This window comes from Ochotona princeps, chromosome 19 (genome assembly GCF_030435755.1).
Source record: "Ochotona princeps isolate mOchPri1 chromosome 19, mOchPri1.hap1, whole genome shotgun sequence".
Classification (NCBI taxonomy): Eukaryota; Metazoa; Chordata; class Mammalia; order Lagomorpha; family Ochotonidae; genus Ochotona; species Ochotona princeps.
Genome location: NC_080850.1, coordinates 26,455,100 through 26,478,600, shown reverse-complemented (window position 1 = coordinate 26,478,600; position 23,501 = coordinate 26,455,100). Strand labels below are relative to the sequence as shown.

Sequence of the window (23,501 nt, the reverse complement as noted above, 5' to 3'; positions counted from 1 at the left end):
GAGATCCAAAAGATGCTTTCAAGTTCAAAAGCAGTAGGCGCAAGGTTGGGGCATGGGGAAGCATGACCGGTCATACCCTTCATTCATTCATTCATTGTTTAGTACTTACCCATCACCCACGGTGGATCAGTCTCTGTGAGAGATAGGGTGCAGTGGTTTACAGAATAGATAAAAATAGATACAACCCTCCTTGAGGAATGTTTCTCTTTTTAAGATGTATTTATTCTTTTGAAAGGCAGTCACATACAGATAGAGGGGAAGACACAAAGAGAAAGAGATCTTCTATCAGCTGGTTCACTCCCCAAATGGCCACAAAGACCAGAGCTGGGATGATCTGAAGCCAGGAGCCAGGAGCTTCTTCCAGGTCTACCATGTGGATACAGGGACCCAAGCAGTTTGGCCATCCTCTACTGCTTTTCCAGCACATTAGCAGGGAGCTGGATCAGAAATGGAGAGGCTGGGACTTGAACTCGCACTCTTACGGGATTCCAACATCACAGGAAGCAGTTTTACCCACTGTATCACACAGTCTGCCCCATTTGTTTTTTACTGATTGTTTTCTGGATTTGGGACTCCTTTGTGCTATTTTCTCCTTTTTACTACCAAATGTTTCATATGAACAGATATAAATGTATAGTTATAAGGAATCATCAATAACCACATACAATCCAGCTTTTTAAATTTTATTTATCTACTTGAAAGGTAGAGCAATAAATAGAGAATCCCCAAACACCCACAACAGTCAGAGCTGGGCCAGGCTGAAATCAGAATCCCCGATCCCATCCTGGTTTCCAACACTGGTCCTAGGGGCCCAAGCAATTGAGACAAAATCTACCATTTTCCCAGGAAGCATTAAAAGCAAATTGGATCAAAAGCCAAGACTCAAAACAGCATTCAGACATGGAATATAAGCTTCCCACTGTTGTACCACAACACTTGTCCTACCAGTTTTCAAAAGAGTAATAAGCATCAATACTGAAGCAAAGAGGACAGTGAGCCTCTGCCTGCAACTCCAGTATCCCATATAGGTGCTGGTTCAGGTTCTGGCTGCTCCACTCCTGGTCCACTAGCTCCACTAGCTCCCTGCTAACGTGCCTGAGAAGGCAGAAGAATGTGGCCCAAGTGTTTGGGCCCTCACCACCCACATGGAAGATACAGGTTAAACTCCAAGGCTCCTGGCCCAGCTCTGACCATTGCGGCCATTTGAGGAGTGAACCAGTGAATGGAAGAGCTCTGCCTCCCCTCTCTGTAGCTCTGACTTGCAAATAAACAAAACAAACGTTAAAAAGAAAAGTTTTAAAAACTGACACCCATTTTGTGCCTCTTTCAATCCAACTCCTTTCTTCCTTTTCTCCCAAATTCTCCTGACGATCATTATCCCAAATTCCATGCTGATCCTTCCCCTTGTAATTTTCCCACACTTGGACCCTGCGGAATCTTCAGTGCAGCTCACAGAGGCGCTGGGTAAACACTACCTAAACACCCAGTGCTACCTCAGGCCATAGCACTAGCTTGGTGTTTTAGCTCTCATCAGGCTTCTGTCATTGGGATTCTAAGGCATGTTCTTACTGTTGGAAAGAGATTCCAGAGGCACCTGGCAGGCAGGTTTGGAGAGGTTTGAAGGTAGTTTTACAGGAATCCTTCCAAACATTGCTGTTTGGGGAGACCTTGTTGCTCCCGAATGGGAAAAGAAGAGCTGTGACTATGTCCAAATTATCTAAGAACAGGACTCTTTTGGCAGCTCTCCTCTAGGCCTTGCCTGGCATCCCTGGGTAGCTCACTATAGAAACCAAAAGCAGCTCCTGAAACTCAGAAATGTAAAGAGAGATCACTGCTGCTATTGCCATTGGTAAATGTTCGTAGGAAGCTTGTGAGCCATGCAGGGGAAAGCTATTTCTGTCCCCAGGCTACAGAAGACCAGGACCCTGGATGTTCTAATTCCTCACCCCTCGTCACAAAGCTAGTTTGAAATGGAATGGAAACCAAACATTGATGGCACCTCTGACTCTGCATCCAGCAGTAGTTGCCACAGCTTATCGTCTGCTGTGTGTCAAGCACTTTACATGCCACATGCATTACGTTATTCATCTCTTCCCATTGCTGCGAGAGCAGTGCTGCTGTTATCCCACTCCAGAGGCTAGAATCAAGGCTCAGAGATCTGGAGGTCTGTCCAAGGAAGCTAAGACTAAAAGCCAAGAGTCCAAGACCAAAGCTTAAGCTTAACTCCTGCCTCCTGCTCCCTCAATGGCAATTATAAAAATGCTTCTAAAAGAATTGAGTTTAGAGAGGTGCGTGCTGCTGGGAGAGCCAGGATGGAGGTGGGGTGGGGATGGGGATGAGAGGTTTAACTCAGACAGTCAGGTGCTCCCACAAAAAAAAAAAAAAAAAAAAAGAATAGCAAGGTGAGCTCTTACAGTGTAAGCAGTAACTAGGAGGGTTCTATGTAGAGATACGCAGAGGACAAGTATACCCCACTGCAAGGGCTGCCACACACAACCAAGCGATTCGAAAAAGAGCTGAAGCCACAATGTGGATCACTGATGTCAAAACCCATGAGCATTTTGCATTCCCTGGATCGCTCTGTCTTCATGAGATTATTTCTGGCTTTTGCTTGTCCTCGCTATAAATGATAGTGTCCCATAAGAAGGAAGATGTGATTTCCAAAATGACCCCCACTGTCATCTCCTCTGGAGGTACAAGAGGGCTCAGGGAGCTGACGCCTTCCTGTGTTCTGTACCGGTGTTTACCCAAAGGTCAAAGACAACCCCACAGATGCAGGCTAATTATGCAAATAGGGTCAGTGCTGGATGGACAAGAACTTGAGCATGGGAAGGACTAAAAGGATGCCAGCCAAGACCTGGGATGAAAGGCAGCGGCCCTTTTGTGCACTGTGTGCTTTTTGTGCTAATGCTCTTGGAGCCTATGCTAGCGTAACGCACCAACTTGATGAGAACCGTTGCAATGTCAGGACGTGATTGCTACAAGTCACAGGTGTCCTGGAGATGGATCCATGCTAATATCCTGCCCATGAAAATAATGATCGTGCTCACCATCAAGGAGGATTGTGAAAGCTCTTTCCATTTAGGAGAGCACTACAAAAAATAGGGAAAAAACTTGTGTCAAAACATAAGGAAACAGTGACAACAAGACTGAAGTGGGTTGGGTGATTAAAATGACACTTGGGCTCTTGAATACCAGATTACCTGGGTTCAACATTTGGCTCCATTTCCAATTCCAGTTTCCTGGCAATGGAGAGCCTGTGTGGCAACAGTGATGGCTCAAGTGCTTGGTTCTTACCAGCCATGTGGGAGTGACCCCTGTCTTTGGCCTGTCTCAGCCCCGGCTGCTTGGAAGTATTGTGGACATAAAACAGTGAATGGCAGTCCTTTCTACATTCATCTGCTTTTCTGTTTGTACCACTCAAATAACAAAATAAATTTAAATTTATTAAAAATATATATATTTATAAAGAGTAACAGTGAGAGGGAGAGACAAAGAGATTGTCCACCCAGTGGTTCACTCCCCAAGTGGCTGAAGTCAGGAGCTCCATCCTGGTCTCTCATGTGCGTGACTAAGACCCAAGTCCTTGGGCCCTTCTGTTGCCTTTTCAGGCTCATTAGTGCAGAGCTAGATGAGACATGGAGCAGCCAAGACTCAAACCAGCTCTCTAATATGAGATGCCGGTGTCATAAGCAGTAGTTGAACATGTTGGACCATAATATTAGCCAGCCCCAAGGAATTTTAACAAAATGAAATAATACAGGCCTGGAGGATCAGAGAAATTCAAATAAATATTGGCTTAAGAACGGTACCACGATTCTGCTCTCCCCACCTTCTCCCCATTCCTTTGGGAGATGCTTCCGGTGTCTGGCAAGGGGACTGGCAGACTTCCTGGCATAAAGGACAGGGTCAGTCCCAGCCTGAGAAGGAGAACGTCAACTTCCACGCCAAGGACCAGAAGTACCCGTCAGGAAGGGTGATGAACACTGTTTTGAGGGGAAGGCTACTTCTAGATATCAGAGCCACGCTTTAACTATTCTGTCCTGCACCTTCTATTTATAATTGTTTTGACGTTTTAGATGTTGGTGAGTTTGCTTCAGCCTTTCCACTGGAGCCTCCCACAGGGGACGACCGTTTACAGCATCACACAGCAGGGACCTGGAGTTGCTTTCCCTCCACTTTTCTAACGCATGAGGACACCACGAGATCTACAGAAGCAACAGGAGATTATAGGCTTGCGGGTGTGTGGACCAGACCGCCTGGCATTTTCTTCCCAAGCTTCATTACTTACTAGCTATGTTTCTTTTGGCAAATAACTAAAGAAAATCGGAAAAGACATGCCCCCTCCCCAGACATCAGTTTTCCCATCTGTAAAATGGGGATTAGAACATCTACCTGCCAGGGTCTCAAAAAGAAATATGAAGTGAGATCATGCCAGTCCAGCTTGGGTGCATAGAACTATTCCATCAACAGCAGCTGTTAACAATAGTTGCACATGCAAGCACAATTCAGAAACGAAGCACCAGAAAAAGCTAGATTCTGCAGCACCAACAGGAGAGGAGAACAATCAATAAAGGGGAGGAGCATTTCAGGTAGCAACCATTTCCTCAAGGCAAAAGGCTCAGTCGGCTGGGTAGCCCTGAGGAATGCCATGGCGTGGAAAGCAAAGGGCCTAGGCTCTGTGGTCACATGTCCCTGACTTCAAAACCTGGCCCGCCACTCCGTGCTCCCTGACCTCTCTAAGCCTTTCTTCACTCGCATGCAAGATGGAAGCAGTGTTAGACATGTCTAAGGCTTTGGGGAAAATCAACAGAGACAAATGGGATGTGGATGTGCAGGAGGAACTCCAGAAGTGGTAGCTCCTGGAGGAGCTTGCAGGCATGATGGGGGTTTGAGAGCATGTGAGCATGGGAAACGCTTCAGACAGGCACTGAGTCTCCGCAGACACGTGCCACATGCCAGTACCGAGTGAATGCCAGCTCCTTAGCCAGTCTGCTGCAGGACGATTAAGAGCAGTGATTTGAATGCAAATCCAGGTTCTGCCATTTCCTCACTGGCAGGTCATTGAACCCCTACACATTCTAGTTCCCTCACTTACAAAGAGCAGGTATAATTGTGCTTTTCTTGCACGGCTTGGTGAGGATTAAATTTGTGCATAAAGTCATCAGTATAGTGAACAACACATAGAAAACACTGTTGTGTTAGCTACTGTAGTCATGCACGTGAATTTTCTCATTTAACACTCATGCAACCCTGAGTGTTAACTATTCTTGTCCGCTGTGTAAAACAGGTAAAGCTCATAGGATAAATCACTTCTCCAGGTCACAGTTCAGAAACAGTGGGGCTGGCTTTGAAGCACTACACATCCTCTCCTTTGCTCTCTTTACCACTCAGACAAGCTGGTAAACAGAACCACAGTTGAATTGATCAGATGACATTTCAAGATGCATTTTATGCCATAACCTTCATCTGTCTTTTTCCAAAGGGACCACCTTGCCACCTCACCTGCCGAAACTGAAAGGCTCAGATGGGACCACAGAATGCAGCTAGCAAGCACATAGGTGATTCCAGTCGGGGACTTGCTGTTTCAAAGGGTGGACACAGTTTTGAAATGTCCATTCTGGCTTGCTAATAGGTCTGACACAGACCTGCTTCCAGCTGGCCAGTGATTTTGATAACAATCCCTCCTCCTTAGTGCCAGTTAACAGAAATTAAATGTCCCTGGCATGCCTTGTAATTCAGAAAACACACATGCTGATTAGCTAAACCTCTGCTGGACTCTCTAGGTGGCCTATGGGATAGACCAGGGTTCCTCTCAATTCCATCTCCATCTCCATTTAAAGCCACAGACTGTTGTCTTCCTGGGGGAAGGTCAATGTCATCTCCTTCATTTATTCATTCCATTTTTATTCAGCAAATGTTGATGGAGAGCTGCCGGATGCCAGGTATTGCTCCATGCAACTGGGATACAGACAGAGGAGCTCTGTCCTTGGAAAAGGGACACCCAGGAGAATTTCCACATGACGTGTTTATGAAGGAGGCGGAGGGATAGGATAGGGTGAAGAATGGCTGAGGGTGTGAGCAGGGGAAGGTTTCTCCAGAGAAGTAACATCCGAAGTGAGAGCTGCAGGTTGAGAAGGGGATTGGACACACACTGTGGTGGGCAGAGTGGGGACAAGCTCAGCACGCCCAGGGGGACCCCCATGAGACGGGTGCAGTGAACAGACTCCTCCCCTTATCAAAATGTTTGGTTACACATTAAGGATTTATGGCATGAACACATGGGGAACAGGTGAACCCTCGTGCACTGACAAGAGGCAGGAGGAGTACAGAGGAAACACATCTGCAGTTACCCCCAGCAGCGTGACCAGAGACAGCCCTAATCCCATCTCCGACACAAGGGACGTGGCCCAGGCTCTAGGGCTCCCTGACTGGGGGGATCTGAGGGAATCACCTCACAGCTCTCTAACGCAATGACTATGCAGCAAGTGAACAACAATGCATCATTTTTAAACAAAGTGGTTGCTTAGGACTGTGAAAGCAACGCAAGAAATGTCATCTCCTTTATTATCATTAGGATGTACTTATCGAACTTCCATGCACACTTACTCATTCAGAGAATGCTTATTACCACTAGTTAGTCTCTCTCTCTTTTTGTCTCTGCCCCTTTCTGTCTCACTCTGTCCCTCACTCACTCCCTCCTTCTCTCTCCTATCCCTAGGTACAGGAATTTGGAATCCAGGCTATACAATTGGAACACATGAGCTGTAACTGAAGTGACTCGCTGGGTGACTAGGGACAATTCAATTCACCCCTGTGAATCTCAGTTTTCTCATCTATGTAATGAAAATAATAATGGAGGCCATCTCACATCAACCATATAAACACTGAGCTACGACTGGCCTCAGTTAATCGATCAGGATGCAAATTTTTTACTTAGGAAACAGATCTCTCAAAGGCCAGGATCCCCAGTAATTCCTGTGGCGGTGAGTCACTGTCTCAATGATGCTTCCCTCTGTAGCATTTCCATTGTTTGTGATGATCAAAGAAGCAGGAGCATAACAAATAGCCTTCAAGAGGTCCCTTAATTTATGATAATAATTTTGAATCAACCCTTTCAAAATCCCTGCTGAGTGTCAAACACTGTTCTATTTGCTTTAATTGTTTTACTCATTGGAAAACCTCATCACAATTACACAAAGTAAATACTGTCTCGGTGCCCATGTCACCAGAAAGGAAATTGAGGCCCAGAGAGAATCAATAAGCAAGCTGCAGGCAGTAAGAAGTCTACAGAGTTTGTAGGCCAGACCCAGGCCATCTGGCTCCAGTCTGTGGCTACTACCTCTTGACACCTCATTTAAGAGGGGACACAAAAGCTATCCCACGGACAACGGGGTTTTCTGCTTCTCATTCAAACAGACCTTCAGAGTGCTCAGTAAACCAAAAATGTTTACTTGCCTAGGCCTAAAACCCTGGCCATCAACACAGCTGTCATAACAACTGTGATGCAGTACTGTACCACACCAGCCACTTCCCTCCACCCATGGGAGTTTCAATGCCTGTCAAACCACCTGCTTCCTTGCTCCTGATCTCTGAGTAGGGCTCTTTGTACATGATCAGAGCAACCTGAATGTGAGGTTCATGCTGCAGACAGCCAGCCCTACCTGGGCAGTTACTTCCCTACTGCTTCCCCACCTTGCACTCCTGCCTGGAAATGGGATAAAATGGCAAAGGTTAACTAAAACAGCAAACCACCACCAGTACCCCCGTGGGACCCAGAGGCAGTCATCTCAGACAATCTTGCCTCCAGTCTCAAGGTGGGGTCCTTCTCCCAGCTGCTGGCACCAGGACTGATGTGCTAAGCGAAGTGGCTGTGGCTGGGGTCCTAACAGGTTGGCCTTTCCCACAGGCAGGTGTTCTGCCTCCGACATCCCTTCAAACCACAGCGCCACAGGGGCTGTCTGCTTGCACCTCCCTCCTGAGTATTCTCGAGCTAAAACAAGTAGGGGAAACAGACAGAAGGGAGGACAATGATGACAAACACAGAGACGCAGGGTGGCAGGTGAAGCATAGGAATCAAAACATTTTAAGGCTTCTGGGAACCCTGAATTTTCATGTCTTAATTTTAAAATAATGTCAGAATTAGATACAAGTTTGCTAACATTGTACTAGGAATTCCTTCTATTAAACCCTTCTATTAAGTTTCCCGAAACACTGTATTATGTTCATGTTGTTTTTCTGAGTCATTTGAGATTAGGGTAAGGACGAAGTACTAAGTTATCCCTAAACCTTTTAGGATGCATTTTCTAAAGATAAGAACTAACATCACCACAAGACAAGACAATCAAACCAACAATGATACAGTACAACTTACTGATCTATGACCTTTATTCAATTGCCCTACTGTATCTTCAATTGTCTCACTACTTCCCTTTATAGAAAATCACTGGTCAAAGTCTTGCCTCGGAGTGGGAGGTGGGACAGTGTTGTGGCTTAAGAGATTGATCCCCATTTATGAAGCCATCATCCCACATGCAAGTACCAGCTCAAGTCCTGGCTGCTCTGCTTCCCATCCAGTTCAGTGCTAATGCATCTAAGAAGACAGCAGAAGATGATGCAATTACTTGGGTCCCTGCCACCCATATGGGAGACCCAGTCAGAGTTCCAGGCTCCTACCTTTAGTCTGGACCATCCCTGGCCACTGCAGTCATTTGAGGGATGAACCAGTAAATAAAAGATCTGTTCCTCTGTTTGTCTCTTTCTGTTCTGTCTTTCAAATAAATAAATCTTTAAAAAGAAAAAAAGTCTTTCTAGAATTCTATTGAGTTTTATTGCATGTAATTAAGAAATCGCTTCAATTTTCCTTCATCTGGAATAGTTCCTCAGGATCCATTTCCTTTCAAAGTCTTGTATTTTGAAGAACATATTCCACTGATTTTACATATGTGTGTATATATGATATGTGATCATATATACATAAATATATAAATATATATTAAATATATAAATATATATTCTTCGGAAATAAATATATGATCATATATAAATATATATTTATTTGCAAGGAAGAGTCGCAGAGTCAGGAGAAATGAGAAAGAGGTTTCTTCCTTCTACTGGATCATATCCCAGATGGCTGCATCGGCTTGGGCTGGACCTGGCCAAAGCCAGAAACCCAGACTCCGACTGGATCTTCCTCATGGTAGGGCCTGGTCTCTCAGACCAGCTTCCCCTGCTGTCCCAGGAGCAATAGTGAGGAGTTGTATCAGAACGTGAATCAGTGCCCATCTGGAATAACCGGGATCACAAGGTGGAGGCTTAACTTGCTGCACTGCCACTCTGATCCCATTGACTTTATAAAACACCCCTCAATTTGGGTTGGTCTTATATTTATTCATTTCAGATCATTAGCTTTTGACAGTAATAGATGCTGGCCCACAGAATCAAGTAGGAGTCTCTGAGCCCATACTACTGTAAACAAATAAATGGAGAAGGAAAAGCTCTTCCTTGTAAAACAGTGCTATTTGCTCAGTGTGGAAGGAATGGCAGAATGTAAACATCATATTTGATCTCCATTACAGCAATAACTTGTTCAGGCAAAAAGTCATCAGTGGGTGTTAAAACTAGCAAGTAAAAGCTTGACGTATCTCAGAATATCTCCTCACCAGATACTTACTCATCACAGTGAGAAAAATTAAAACTGCACAGTGTACAAACCCGGTAGGAAACTACCTCAATCAACAGACCAAAGCTGCATCACCAGTAATGAGAAAGACACAGCAGCTCTCCTGCAAATGACAAAACACATTCCTGTCCAAAAGTCTGCAGACTCTATACGAACTTAAAAGTTCTTCCTAGGCTGTATTCACATGTAATCAATTTGCAACTTTCTCACCTTTACAGAGCCTGCCTTGGGAACCTTCTTCGGAGAAGCCAGCACCAAACAGGTTGTGAAAGAGAGCAGTCCACTGGGAATGGAAGCCGCTCGATGGAGTTTGTGGAACACATGTTATTCCTTGAACATCAGAAGCAGAACAGGAATATCTGTAGTCTGGTCTCCAAGACAAGATGAAAAAAAGAAGAAAAAGAAAAATCCATCTTCACCAGCGGTATAATGTGCCAGGATGAAGAAGCGAGCTGGGGGCTGTTGCAGGTTGCACTAGACGCCCACCCCACCTGGTATGCACATCTGCTTTTGACAGAACCAGATTCGATTCTGCCCATGTCGCACAGCTTGGCATCTAACACACACAAACAAGAGACATCAAATGACCTCCAGTCTGTGTCTGGCCTGCCTCTCCAGCTCAGATTCAATTTGAATAATGCACAGGATGACAGAACATTCTCCCCTCGGGTGTTCCATCAGAGTGGCCATGGCTTCCTCACAATGTCCCCTAGCCTTCATCCCACCCCAGTGCCCCCACTGAGCACGTGCATCCCTCTGACAAGAACATCCGCATTCTTTTCCATGCCCTCCGACTTTCCCTCTGATATCTCTGATCAGGGGGATTTCTACTTCTGCTGAAACATCACGATCAAGGAAACGAGGCACATAAAAAAAAATTTAGGCAAGAAACATCCACAATGTTATGAGACACACAACAGACCACCATGCTGGCGAAGGGGCTATCTGAAGCAGCAAGATACAAAAGTCAGTTAAAACTCTGCATCCATTTATGTTTATAAATAATTCATCACAAAGAACAGGACACTAGAAGATTTTTTTTTAAAGAAACTACAATTTTTAAATTATCTGTGCTATCCTGAGACAATCGTTGTACAGATAAGTGAAATTCAAATATTCTAAGCCCTTTGTAACATTTTATTTATATATATATGATGCAGAGAGATGAATAGAGAGACAGGAGAGCTCCCATCCACTCTCCAGTTCACTCTCCAGTGCTCCATTCAGGTGGGATCAAAACCAGTAGCCAAACACTGAATCCAGGTGTCCCACCTGAGTGGCAAGTACCTGATTATTGGAGCCATCACTGCTCCTCCCAAGGGCTGCATGAACAGGAAGCTGGAGCTTCCTTCTCTGACATGGAATGCGAGTGTTGTAGCCATTGTTTTCATTGCTAGGTCATTCATGGCTCCACTAAAACTTTGGAGCCATCTATTTTCATCTTCTCCTCTGCCTTGATACAATAATAAGAATTTCATTCTTAGAAGCGTAGACCACCCCGAATATCAGGTGACATCACTGGAATATGCTGATTGTCTTCTAGTTCAGGATTCTAATTTTGCATCAAAGCATCTTCAGACTTTCGTCCAGTCATGCTCATAAACACGAGCAACCATTAACCAAACCATGCTGCATTTGTGATTATAGGGGTGCTTTCCTCTAAGTGGAGCCAACACATGAGGACTTAAACTGGCTGGTACCCATCTTTCAATGGAAAAGAACTTGGATGTGTTAATCACATGCCTCTCCTGTTTACCTACTCCCAGAAAAAGGTGATAAAAAGCAGCAAGCAGCCCAAAACCAAGGGGTGAGAGAGAAGGAAGGAGGTAGGACAGAACCACAGTCCACCTCTCTCACACAGGGACAAAGATGGTGCTGCCAATTGTCGGTCATCTGTTTTCTCTGACCAACTGTGACTAAATGTTAGTTCTGGTTCCTGTGGGATGCATTCAGTTCATCTCCTAATTTAACCTCAGCAGCATGAGTACAGAGATGCTGCCTTCTAATTCTGGAATCTACTTGTTACTACCATGAGATCTTACAGCCCACATTAAAGTTAGATTCAGTGAGTTCCTTCTCCAGGATAATGCCATGGAATTCCACAGCAGACAGAAATTCAAATGCCATACATGATGTATGGAAGAGTTAAGTACAGTCAGACTGGCCACATAAAAGCTAAAAGTAACCTTTAGTTCCAGAAGTCATTGCTGTTTACTTGCAGCCTTTAAAAAAAAAAAAAAAATCATGGTTTATTTGAGAGGCAAAGTAACAAAGAGAGAGAGAGATTTCATCTGCTTTTTCAATCCCCATATGTATGCAATGACCATGGCTTGACCAGGCCATAGTTAGGATCCTAGAACTCCATCCTGAACTCCCACATGGGTGGCAGAGGTCCAAGTATTGAGCTATCTGCCCATGTTCTATCCCAGGCACATTAGCAGCAAGCTGGATCCGAAGTGCAGCAGCTAGGACTCAGCCAGCCGTACGGGATGCTGGTACTGTAGGCAGCCGCTTCACTCACTGTGCCACAACTCCAGCCAGCGGTGCCTCATCATGAAGCCTTCTTGCCCATGTTCCCCTCTCTCACAATTGCAGCAACAGGAAATGACTGCTCCTAATTGTCACTAACGCTGTTTTTTCAAGTCTCTGGAAACTTCCCCAGACCTACAACGAAGGTTTTCATGGGGATTGAGCTCTTCCTTTGAACCCATTTGCCTAAAATAAACCAAATACTTTGTAAAACACAAAAGCAGCTAAGTTGTTCCCAGCTAACCCCAGCAGCATTAGGAAAGCTCCCCATTTTCCGCAGGCTTCTTCCCTGGATATTCAGTTCTACTACAGAGATCCCAAATGATCATGCATTCAACCAGCCAAGACAGAGAGGCGATGTGGAAAGAGGCAAGGATGAAATCAAAAGATTTCAAGTTCAGCCCCAAATTCATCTGAGAATTTTTTCACTAAACATGAAGTTCGAGTTCCGCCTCCTGGGACTGTGGCTTCTTACTACTCAGTTGGGAGGAGGAAGGAGAAAATGAAGAGGGAGGAAAACTCCTGCCACTATGGAGGTATAAGCAGGAGAGCTATAAACACTTGTCTCTCTTCTTATTTTTCTAAAGTACAGAGCTTTTATTAGACCAAGAGAACCTTTATGAGTTAGTGTGTAATATGAATAGTGCTTATAAAAGAGACATAATGTGTTATTCATAATAGACGTTTGCACAGTGAAGCTTAGATACACAAACATGTATATGCATAAAAGGTATTGCCTAGAAAAGTGGACAACTAAGGACCTCCCAACTTTTCATATCTTTGTTCCAAACAGTAGACTCCCCAGGCTGGCAGAGTACTGGCATAGTCTCACCATAAAGTAAGGAGTTGTAGCAAAGGGCATTGTTTGTTCTCTGGTCTTGTAATTTATAAGGAGCAGTTTTGGGTCATTTTGAAATGACAGTTGCATGAATGTTGGTATGTTTCATCCACATCCTTCTTCATTTTGCATCCTATAAAATCAAAATGAATTTTCTAGTAAAAAGAAAAGCAAACAGAATATGTCTTCTCTGTTGGGTACCACTTGGAGCTTTTTGTAAAACCTAGCTAAAGCGATGCCGAATAGCTAGTTTTGGACAGCGTTTCCCTGCACTTGATACGTTCTTCTGGGGAAGCAGCTATCATGATGCCAAGCCACCTCCCTTCTGGACCATTCCCTACCAACAATGTTCCAAGAATTGTTTCAGACTGTTTCTGTTTTATGTTCTGAGATTCTGCAGCACACTCAGTACTTTCAGAACTCAGAGACGTGTTTATTTGGGTCCATGGCTCTAATTAAGTGCTGAGTTCACTCTTCATCATTCAACTGATTGGAAGCAGCAAAGGGGAGGGTTTTTTTTTTTTTCCTCACCAGAGAGGGCCGTCCACACCCTCAACAACAGCCTAGAGGAGCACTGTGTGAGCACCTAGAGCATGCATCATTATCTGTTCTTCATGCGGAGCAGGGAAGTGAGGCCAACTGCATGAACACGCAGAGATGACCAAGTCTTCCCTGCCAGAAACGTGTGTTATTCCTTGCTATGAGTTTGTGAGGCTCAACAGGTGTCTTAGCATGAAACAACCAAATAGGATTGTTTGCATTTAAAAGAGATGTCACCAGGCCTGGTTTGCTTTCAGTAGCCGATTGAGAGTGCCTTACCATAGGTTAAATGTCCCACACAGAGGTTGGCATTGTGGCATAGCTGATAAAGCCACCATCTGTGATGCAGGCATACCATATGGACACCAGTTAGAGTCCTGGCTGCTCCACTTTCAATCCAACTCCTTGCTAATGGCCTAAAAAAGTAGCAATAATGGCCCAACTCATTGTGCCCCTGCCATCCACATGGGAGACCTGGAGGAAGCTCCTGATTTCTGGCTTCAGCCTGATCCAGCACAGGCACTTGCAGCCATCTGGAGATTGAACCAGCGGATCAAAGCTTTGTGTTTCTCATTTAACTCTGACTTTCAAAATAAATAAACAATTTTTAAGTTTACTATTAAAATATGTCCAAAGGGCCAGAGCCTTAGCATAGTAGGTTAATAACACCTCTGCCTGTCATGATGGCATCACGATATTGGCTGTACCCACCTATCCCCTATGTAATTATTCACTTAATACTTTAATTGACCCCATTTTCATCTAAAACTCGATTTAAAAAAGAAAACTTTACAGAGAAAGCTAGCATGATTTGCTACTAGCAAGGAGTAGCCACAAAACAGTGCCAGTTGATAGTCACTGAGTCCCTCCTGCTTGCCAGGCGCTGTGTTCGATGTTGTTAATAACTACCCTGGGCTATCAGTGCTCTCACCGATCCCTTTAGAGATGAGAAGCTAGCTCACAGAGAGGCTTGCAGATGCGTCTATCGGAGCACACTTCATCAACAGAGGCTGTTCTGAGGCCCCAGACAAGATTCTTCTGCACCGTTCTGTTTTTTTTTTTTTTTTTTTATTTATTATTTAACTTCAGTAATTACATTGTATTATGTGACAGAATTACATAGATACTTGGGTTCTCCCCACCCCTCCCCAAACCCTCCCACCATGGTGGATTCCTCCACCTTGTTGCATAACCACAGCTCAAGTTCAGTTGAGATTTCCCCATTGCAAGCGTATACCAAACATAGAGTCCAGCATCTTATTGTCCCGTCAAGTTCAACGGCTTCTTAGGTATACCCTCTCTGGTCTGATGACAGAGCCAGCAGAGTATCATCCCAGTCAATTGAAAGCTCCAACCTACCATCAGCAAAAATTTACATCATTATGGAATTAATTGACATAGTAATGAGTAACCAATATGTTAAAAGTAAATGCGGGTTCCCAGCCACCTTCTGTGACCACCTCACCTATACTTCAATTTTAGTTTATACACAACATATAACATTCAAAACATAACATGTTATACATAACATCATATCATCTTAAATTAAGGCAAACATGTGGTATTTAACCTTTTGGGATTGGCTCATTTCCCTTAGCATTATGGTTTCCAGTTTGGCCCATTTGGCCACAAAGAACTGCATTTTGTTTTTTTTAATAGCTGAGTAGTATTCCATGGAGTAGATGAACCATAGCTTTCTTATCCAATCCTCTGTTGATGGGCATTTTGGTTGTTTCCATGTTTTTGCAATTACTGATTGTGCTGCTATGAACATAGGAGTGCATGTTGGTTTCTCATAGAACAAGTGTTCTGGATATATTCCTAGGAGTGCTATTGCTGGATCATACGGTATGTTGAATTTGAGTTGTTTGAATATTCTCCATACTGATTTCCATAGAGGCTGTACCAGCCTGCAGCCCCACCAGCAGTGGAGTAGGGTTCCCTTTTCCCCGCAACCTCGCCAACAAGTGTCGTTGGTGCTTTTATTCATGTGGGCCAGTCTTACTGGCGTTAGGTGGTACCTCATTGATGTTTTAATTTGGATTTCCCTTATTGCCAGGGAACTTGAGCATTTTTTCATATGTTTATTTGCCATTTGGGTTTGTTCCTTTGTGAAGTGTCTGCCCATTTCCCGTGCCCATTTCTTGAGTGGGTTGCTTGTTTTGACATTTTGGTTGTTTTGTAGCTCTTTGTATATTCTGGATATTAGCCCTCTATCACCTATGTCGTGTGCGAAGATCTTCTCCCATTCTGTGGGTTGCCTTTTTACTTTGTTGATTGTTTCTCTAGCTGTACAGAAGCTTCTTAGTTTGATGAGGTCCCAATTGTTTATTTTGGTCTTGATTTCTACTGCATCTGGAGTCTTTTTTAGGAAGTGAGGGCCTACCCCTAAGTGTTCCAGTGTGTTTCCAACATTTTCTTCCAAAAGTTTGAAGGTTTCTGGATGTAGGTTTAGATCTGTTATCCATTTAGATCTGATCTTAGTGTATGGTGAGAGATGTGGATCTATTTTTTTGTTTCTGCAGGCTATCAACCAGTTGTCCCAACAGCATTTATTGAACAGACCTTCCCATTTGCTTGGATTGTTGTCTGTCTTTTTGTCAAAGATTATTTGGCTGTATCTGTGTGGGTTTCCTTCTGGCATTTCTATTCTGCTCCATTGGTCTTCCTCTCTATCTTTGTGCCAGTACCACGCTGTTTTGATAACCACTGCCCTATAGTATGTCCAGAGGTCCGGAACTGTGATTCCCCCTGCTAACTTCCTGTTCTTCAGGATAGTTCTAGCTATCCGTGGTTTTTTGTGCTTCCAGATGAACCTTTGGATCATTGTTTCCAGTTCCATGAAGAATGTTTTGGGCAATTTGATTGGGATTGCGTTGAATGTATATATTGCTTTTGGCAGTATAGACATTTTAATGATATTGATTTTACCTATCCAGGAGCATGGGATGTTACTCCATCTTTTGAGGTCTTGTTCAATTTCTTTTTTAAGCAGTTTGTAGTTTTCTTCAAATAAGTCTTCTACATTTTTGGTTAGATTTTGCACCGTTCTGTTCTAACGAGCAGAGCACTCAATTGACACAGTTGCTGGCCGCTGTGGTAGCTTGCCCAGACGCTGTCATGAAGCACCACAACATGGGTGGGTGGAGCCTTCAAGCAACTGAACCGTGTTCTGTCACAGTCCTCAAGGCCGGAAGCCAAAATCAAGAAGCTGGCAGGCTTGTGCTCCCTCCAAAGCCTCTGGGGGAGGAAACCCATCCCTCTTCCAGCCTCTGGTAGCCCTGGGTGTTTTCTGAGTGTTGCTCTAGTCTGTCTCCATCTTCACATGATTGCCTTCCCTGTGTACTTGTCTGAGTCTGCTTATAAGGATGCCAGACGTATTGAAATAAGGTCAACCCTGAGAATAACCATATCTTCAAAGACCCTACTTCCAGGTAAGATCACCCTCACATATCTAACGTACCACAAGTGGAGGGAGGTGGTGTATGGGGTGGTGGGGGTGGAAAGGGCACCCGTCAATTTCTAACAGTGGTCTGCTTTCAACCTGGTGCTTCAAGAAACCCGGAAAAACCAGACAGCTGTTTGAGGTTAGACCCAACCCGAGACTGCCTTTGACACAGTCAGGAGTGCAGGTGTCAGGACAAAGAGGGACACAAGCCTATGTATTTCAGCGACATCTGGTGCCCAGTACAAGTGTTAACCAAAAATGACCATCCTCTGCCCCTTCTCTAACACTCTGGGGAGAGTGGCTTGACCTAAGAAGGCCACAAAGCAGTTCTTTCAGCCTCACAGTTCTCCTTCAGCTAGGGGAGAAAGAACAGCTATGCAACCTTCCAAAGCCCCAGGCCAGCACAGGGGTGGAGGCCCCAGCATTCACCTCTGAAATCTGCTTTACAGGCTGAACCGGAATAGCAAATCCAGACAGTAGCAAGCTGTCAGCAGAGGACTGTGTAAAGAAACGACAACGGTAGAGACTGCAGGGGAAGTAATCATTTATTTTCATACTATTTAGTGAAAATCAGGGGGGAGGGGGAACACTTTGAAGAAGGGTTTGAAAGGAAGGTATGAAGAATGAGGAGTTGTCTCTGTCACACCAAGGCATCCTTAGGTGCAGGGACCACAGAGATTTCATAGAGGTAGGAGGTCCTCATCTTGAGTTCCCGTGCCACCTGACAGATGGAAAGAGGCCAACAGCAGTGCGCCACCAGCCAATCCGTGCACAATGTGCCCTAGGGCAAGACCAGTCTCCATTTGCTCACAGTTGCACAAGCTTGTTTCCATTGCCTGGAGAGCTATTCAGCGCCACCTACTGATTATCTAACCCGCCTCCACCTCCAAGATCCACCAGTACCCTAAGCCAATACTGAGACACTAGGTGGCGCAAGTGCCAATCAGCTAAGCGGCTAATCTGTACCTACAGTTCACAGCCCACCTGCCCTTAGAAATTCTAATTCTGCCCCCATGCCTTGAAACCACTGGCTTCCCCATTATTTCTTTGGAGTGGTTAACAGGTGAACATAATTTACAAGTCAAAAGTAAGTGCCCAGATGCAGCTTCTCCCATCCACCCATTTACCAGCCTGGATACAACCACTGTTACCAGTTTCCTGTATGCACTTCCAGAGCAGTTGCATGTCATCCTAGGCATACATATATATAATATTTTATGAAACAGTTGTATACTTCTATGCCTTGCCTCTTTTCCCTTCACTTAAAAACATATCAAAGGGATCATCTGTAGAACACATCCAGAGATGTCTTCTCTAAAGCTGTTCACATCTTACCATGTATGACCTACTCTTCCCCAACCTCCCACACATTTCAGTCTCGCTGTGCTGGAAGTTCATTATCGGGCTCTCCGAGAGACTCCCAGGAAACCCCAAAGCCGAATTCTGCATGTGCTCTTTAAGTCTGACTCCTAAGTATATCCTCCAAATCCTGTATGATTCTACCTGTTATCTTCTGATTAAACAACAAAAAGTGTGTGGTTTCCATTCCGTAGCACTAAAGGAATGTGGTTTTGAGCTGAAACTAATTCTGGCTACATCCTCTAATCACCTTCATCAAAGCACAGCTCATGGAGCACACTGACCAAGAATCCACATTATCATTTTCCCTTAAAAATATGCATCAAGGACCCAGTGCAATGACTCTGGCTAAATACTCCTAAATACTCACCTTGCATGCACCGGGATCCCATATGGGTGTCAGTTCACATCCCAGCTGCCCAACTTCCCATCTAGCTCCCTGCTGTGGCCTGGGAAAGCAGTAGAGGATGGCTCAAAGCCTTGGAGTCCTGCACTCATGCGGGAGACCCGGAAGAAACTCCAGACTCCTGGCTTCAGATCAGCTCAGCTCTGTCCATGGCAGCCACTTGGGGAGTGACCAGCGGATGAAAGATCTTTGTCTCTGTCTTTCCCTCTCTCTATAAATCTGCCTTTCCAATAAAAATAAACCTTTTTTAAAAAGGAAAAGACAAATATTGATCAAAAAGGACTAAAGGACTTAACCTATTTCCTGGTAAAGAATGAAATGAGAAATTTCTTTCTTCTCCCAAAGTTTTGCAGTAAGTGGCTTTTTTTTTCTTCAACACCCTTACCCATCCCTCTTCCCTGCCCCCCACCCTTGAGAATCACTAAGTTGGAAGACATGTAGCTTCTTACATAGGTCCAGGTTCACACAGACCTCCCATACACTTACCCGTATTTTATATCTCTCTCTGGTGCCAATTCTCAATGCAAAGCTGGACCCAGGTAACAAGGGCCAACAAAGACACTCTCCATAACGCCTGGCAATGTCACATTCCAGACACATCGGACAGAACAGACCATAGAGACCTGTCAACAAACACACAAGAGAAAGCCCAAGTTCTCAGAGGTTCTTAGAGCAATTTCACCTCTCTAAGAATATCTGCAACCCAGTGCCACCAATTTAATGCTATGCTGTCTTCCTGCGATTACGGACTGACTCAGTATATGAAAAGTGCCAGAACTGAGTCATATAAAAATGGCCATCTTTTGTGAACATTAACAAAGTTTAGCCTGATACAGTTCTGTTAGCATTGACTGTGGTAACTAGCTTTTTTCATCAACACAAAAGTGATTCTTTAACAGTTGAATCAGTACTATCACTTCTATTAATCTATCTAATTTCCATATTTAAGATAGACATGGTATTATATAGGATATTTTCTTTAGACATGATAAAAACTATTTAATGATAAATGTACTTTTATGGTACAATTTATTTCTCAGACCAGATGTTACTCTAATTTTTGTTACTTTCATGAAACCATTGACATCTGACAGTTTTAATCTGCAAACTGTTGGGAGCGTTGTTCCTGGAACATGAACTGGAAGCAATATGTCATTTATTAATGCATTCATCCTTATCTCCTGATATTGTGTCTGACACATTTGTCTGATTCTTCTGGCACAGAAGCTCTAGTCAAAACAAATTTGGGGTCACATACACTTTTGAGAGTATGATGGTATTTATGAATTCACTTCATAAGGGAAAAGAAAATGTATGCATACTAACATGCTAAAAGGCAAATTCAATTTCACAGGGTTCATGGTTCCACTGAAAACCATTAATGGCCCAAGGATCCCTGATAGACAGTTAAGAGTTAATGGCAACCACCATTGCAAAAGATAATAACTCACAAACGCAAATACTCGGGACTAGGAAATAGAAAAAAATACCAAGCTAACCATAACCTTTGAGAAATGTACAAAATCAACCTTTTGTTAAAGCATAATTTGCACAATAGAAAATGCAGCTTAGGTGGTCAGTTGGATGAGTTTCTACATTCCATTCTACCCAGCAAACAGGTAGAGCAGCGTCACAACCGAGTGCCCTGTGCCTCTTTGCAGTCAAGCCAACCCTACCACCTCCCACTCCAGAGGCAACCACTATTCCATTTTCTATATTCTCATTAGTGAAATCTGTTTCTTCTTGGACTCCATGTAAACTGAATTATGTTTACTTTTATTTCTGACTTCTTGTCATTTTTTTCAGATTCAACTATGTTATTGCATGACTATGCAGATTTTTAAAATGTTGAGTGGTAGTTCCTTCTATTAACACTCTACACATCTTCCTATCCATTCTCCCACTGACAGTCATTCAATTATCTCATCTTTTTGCTAATATAAATAAGTCTGCTAGGAATACTCACCTGTAAGTATTTACATACATGTGTTTTCATTTTGCTAGAGTGGATTCCTAGAAGTGGAACTGCTAGATCATATATATCTAACCTTACATGAAATAACAAACAGTTCTCCAAGTATCTCTGCTGACACTCCCTCCAGCAATGTACGAGATGCTCTAACTGTTCACACCCTCACCAACACTTGTATTGCCAGTCTTTCACTGTGGTCATTCTAACAAGCCTCAGAATAGTTACCTAATAGTCACCGTAGCCCTTAAGTGCACCAAATTCAAAGTCATATGTACCATCACATCAGCACCTAGAAGTTTCTGTTAATATTCTGTCCCTGCTTACAGTCCCTTTCCCAACAGTAAGTACTGCAAATTCCTACTCGAAAATTTAGTGCAATAGATACAAAAAGCCAGGGGTGCTATTTTATCTTAAAACCATCAAAGAATGCTCCGGCATTCTAGGCAGCTTCAAGTTTGTTTAGTGGTTGAAGTAGCAGATGTGCACAAAGTCTAAGAGAGCTGGGGACAGGGCAGGGAGCTGAGGGGCAAGACCTCTTTCCTCCATTCAGGAATCCTGAGCTAACCAGTGAATCATCCACCGTGAGCATCATCTGGCCCACAGCAAGCTCTTAATTTAGTCTCTCGTAAGTCTGAGCTATTTCATCCTGCATTAAAAAAAAAAAAAATCCCAGGGAAATCAGCAGACCCCACCTGGCATTGACAACTAGAACACCTCAGAGAACAACAAAACATCCAGGAAATGTACAGCAGCTACCGACTAGTCACAATGTATGTGACCACGAAATAGAAAAAAATCAAAAATCAATGACACATAAAAATCAATCAGCTTGGGCCCCACTCAGTAGCCTAGTGGCTAAAATCTTTGCCTTGCACATGCCAGGATCTCATATGGGCACTGGTTCATGTCCTGGTAGCCCCGCTTTCCCATCCAGCTCCCTGCTGTGGTCTGGGAAAGCAGTAAAGGATGGCCCAAAGCCTTGAGACCCTGCACCCACACGAAGACCCAGAAGAGGCTTTTGGCTCCTGGCTTTGGGTTGGCTCAGCTCCAGCCAATGCAGCCACTTGGGGAGTGAATCATCAGATGGAAGATCTTTCTCTTTGTCTCTCTCTTCTCTGTATATCTGACTTTCTAATAAAAATAAATCTTAAATTTTTTTTAAATTGATCAGCTCGTACTTAATGTGTAAATTATGAAATGCAACAGGTCCCTGCAAATAAAAAAATCAAAAATTGCATAACGGTAAAGTACTTTTCCAACGGCCTCAGAAGCATTTTTTTAACCTTAAAGAGAAATGCCCACTTTCTTCAGCAAGTATATGGCAAGGAAGTTGTTTGTGCACATTGGAACTCCACCATATTTTTATGACTCATAAGTGTTTTTTAAAAAATGCATGCTGTTATCTTTATTTTTAATCTTTTGTGTCATATAATCATGTTATCTAAGTGTTCATTAGGAGGTAGTACTAGATGCCAAAGGAAACGCACCCTAATTTCAATTGCTTAAAAGTCAGACGTTATTTTAAAAAAAAACTATGAAGAACAAACTTATATAACAGCTAATATTCATACAGAGTTCATTATAAGCCAAGCTCTGGTAAGAAAAAAAATATGTGTATATATATATATATATATATATATATACACACACACACACTTTCTGGGGCCAGTGCTGCAGTGCTGCTAGGTAAGCTGTTACCTGCAGCACCAACATCCCACAACGGCACAGGTTTGAGTCATGGGTGCTTCACTTCCAATCCAGCTCCCTGCTAATGTGCCAGTGAAAACCAATGGAGGATGGCCCAAGTGTTTGGGCCCCTGTACCCACGTGAGAGACCCAGAAGAAGCTCCTGGCTCCAGGCTTTAGAATGGCACAGCTCCAGCTACTGTGGCCATTTGGCAGAGTGAACCAATGCATGGAAGATTCTTTCTAACTCTTTCTAATACATGAATAAATTCTTTTTGTTTCATTTTATGGCACAATATCATAGTCTCTGGGATTTTCCAGAGAGCTGGTGTTGCATAAGGGATTAAACCGCTGCCTGCAATGTTCACAAGCCATGTGTCTCAGCTGCTCTACTTCCATCCACCTCCCTGCTGATGGCCTGGCAATGCAGCCAAAGATGGCCCAAGTGTTTGGGTCCCTAAAGCCATGTAGAAACCTGGAAGAAGCACCTGGCTCCTGGCTTCAGGCTGGCTAAGCCCTGCTCACTGTGGCCATTTGGGAAGTGAATCAGTGGATGTAAGACCTCTTTCTCTGTGTCTCCCCTTCTCTGTAATGCTGCCCTTCAAATAAATGAGATAAATCTTTAAATATATATTTTATATATACATATACACATTCCATCTGTTAACTCATTTAGTCTCTGTACCAGTGCTATAAAATTCCCTTAATGTCATCACTTTTATAGATGAGGAAACTAATGCCTAGTAGACTTAGGTAATTCATCCAGATTTATACGACTGTTAGTGAGGGGCAGAGGCCAGATGCGGCCTCAGAGTCTATGTCTCCCCTGTTTTCCACATTTACCAATTAGGCTACTTGGCTGTGGATTTATGCACTCTTGGATGATGTCCTAATTATCACTACTTGAGATTTATTCCTGTAGGGCAGTCTTAAGTCATGCAACTTCCTTTTTAAAGATTTATTTATTTTTATTAAAAAGTCAGATATACATAGAGGAGGATTGACAGAGAGGAAGATCTTCCATCCATTGATTCACTCAAG

General features: G+C 43.7%; 1 protein-coding gene across 3 annotated transcripts in view; it reads right to left on the bottom strand.

Moving 5' to 3' along the window:
- Nucleotides 1-23,501, bottom strand: part of PLAC8L1 (PLAC8 like 1) — a 37,959-nt gene that overhangs the window by 733 nt on the left and 13,725 nt on the right. Inside the window, exons 3-4 of one of the 3 annotated variants that reach the window (XM_058677280.1) lie at nucleotides 19,289-19,425; nucleotides 9,844-10,048 (exon numbers count right to left, since the gene is read on the bottom strand). In XM_058677280.1, coding sequence (XP_058533263.1) covers nucleotides 10,007-10,048; nucleotides 19,289-19,425 — 179 coding nt within the window. In that variant the 3' untranslated portion in view covers nucleotides 9,844-10,006. Of the gene's footprint in view, nucleotides 1-9,843; nucleotides 10,049-17,565; nucleotides 17,819-19,288; nucleotides 19,426-23,501 lie in introns of those variants that run through there. The other 2 variants (XM_004586670.3, XM_058677279.1) reach the window with 2 other exon arrangements.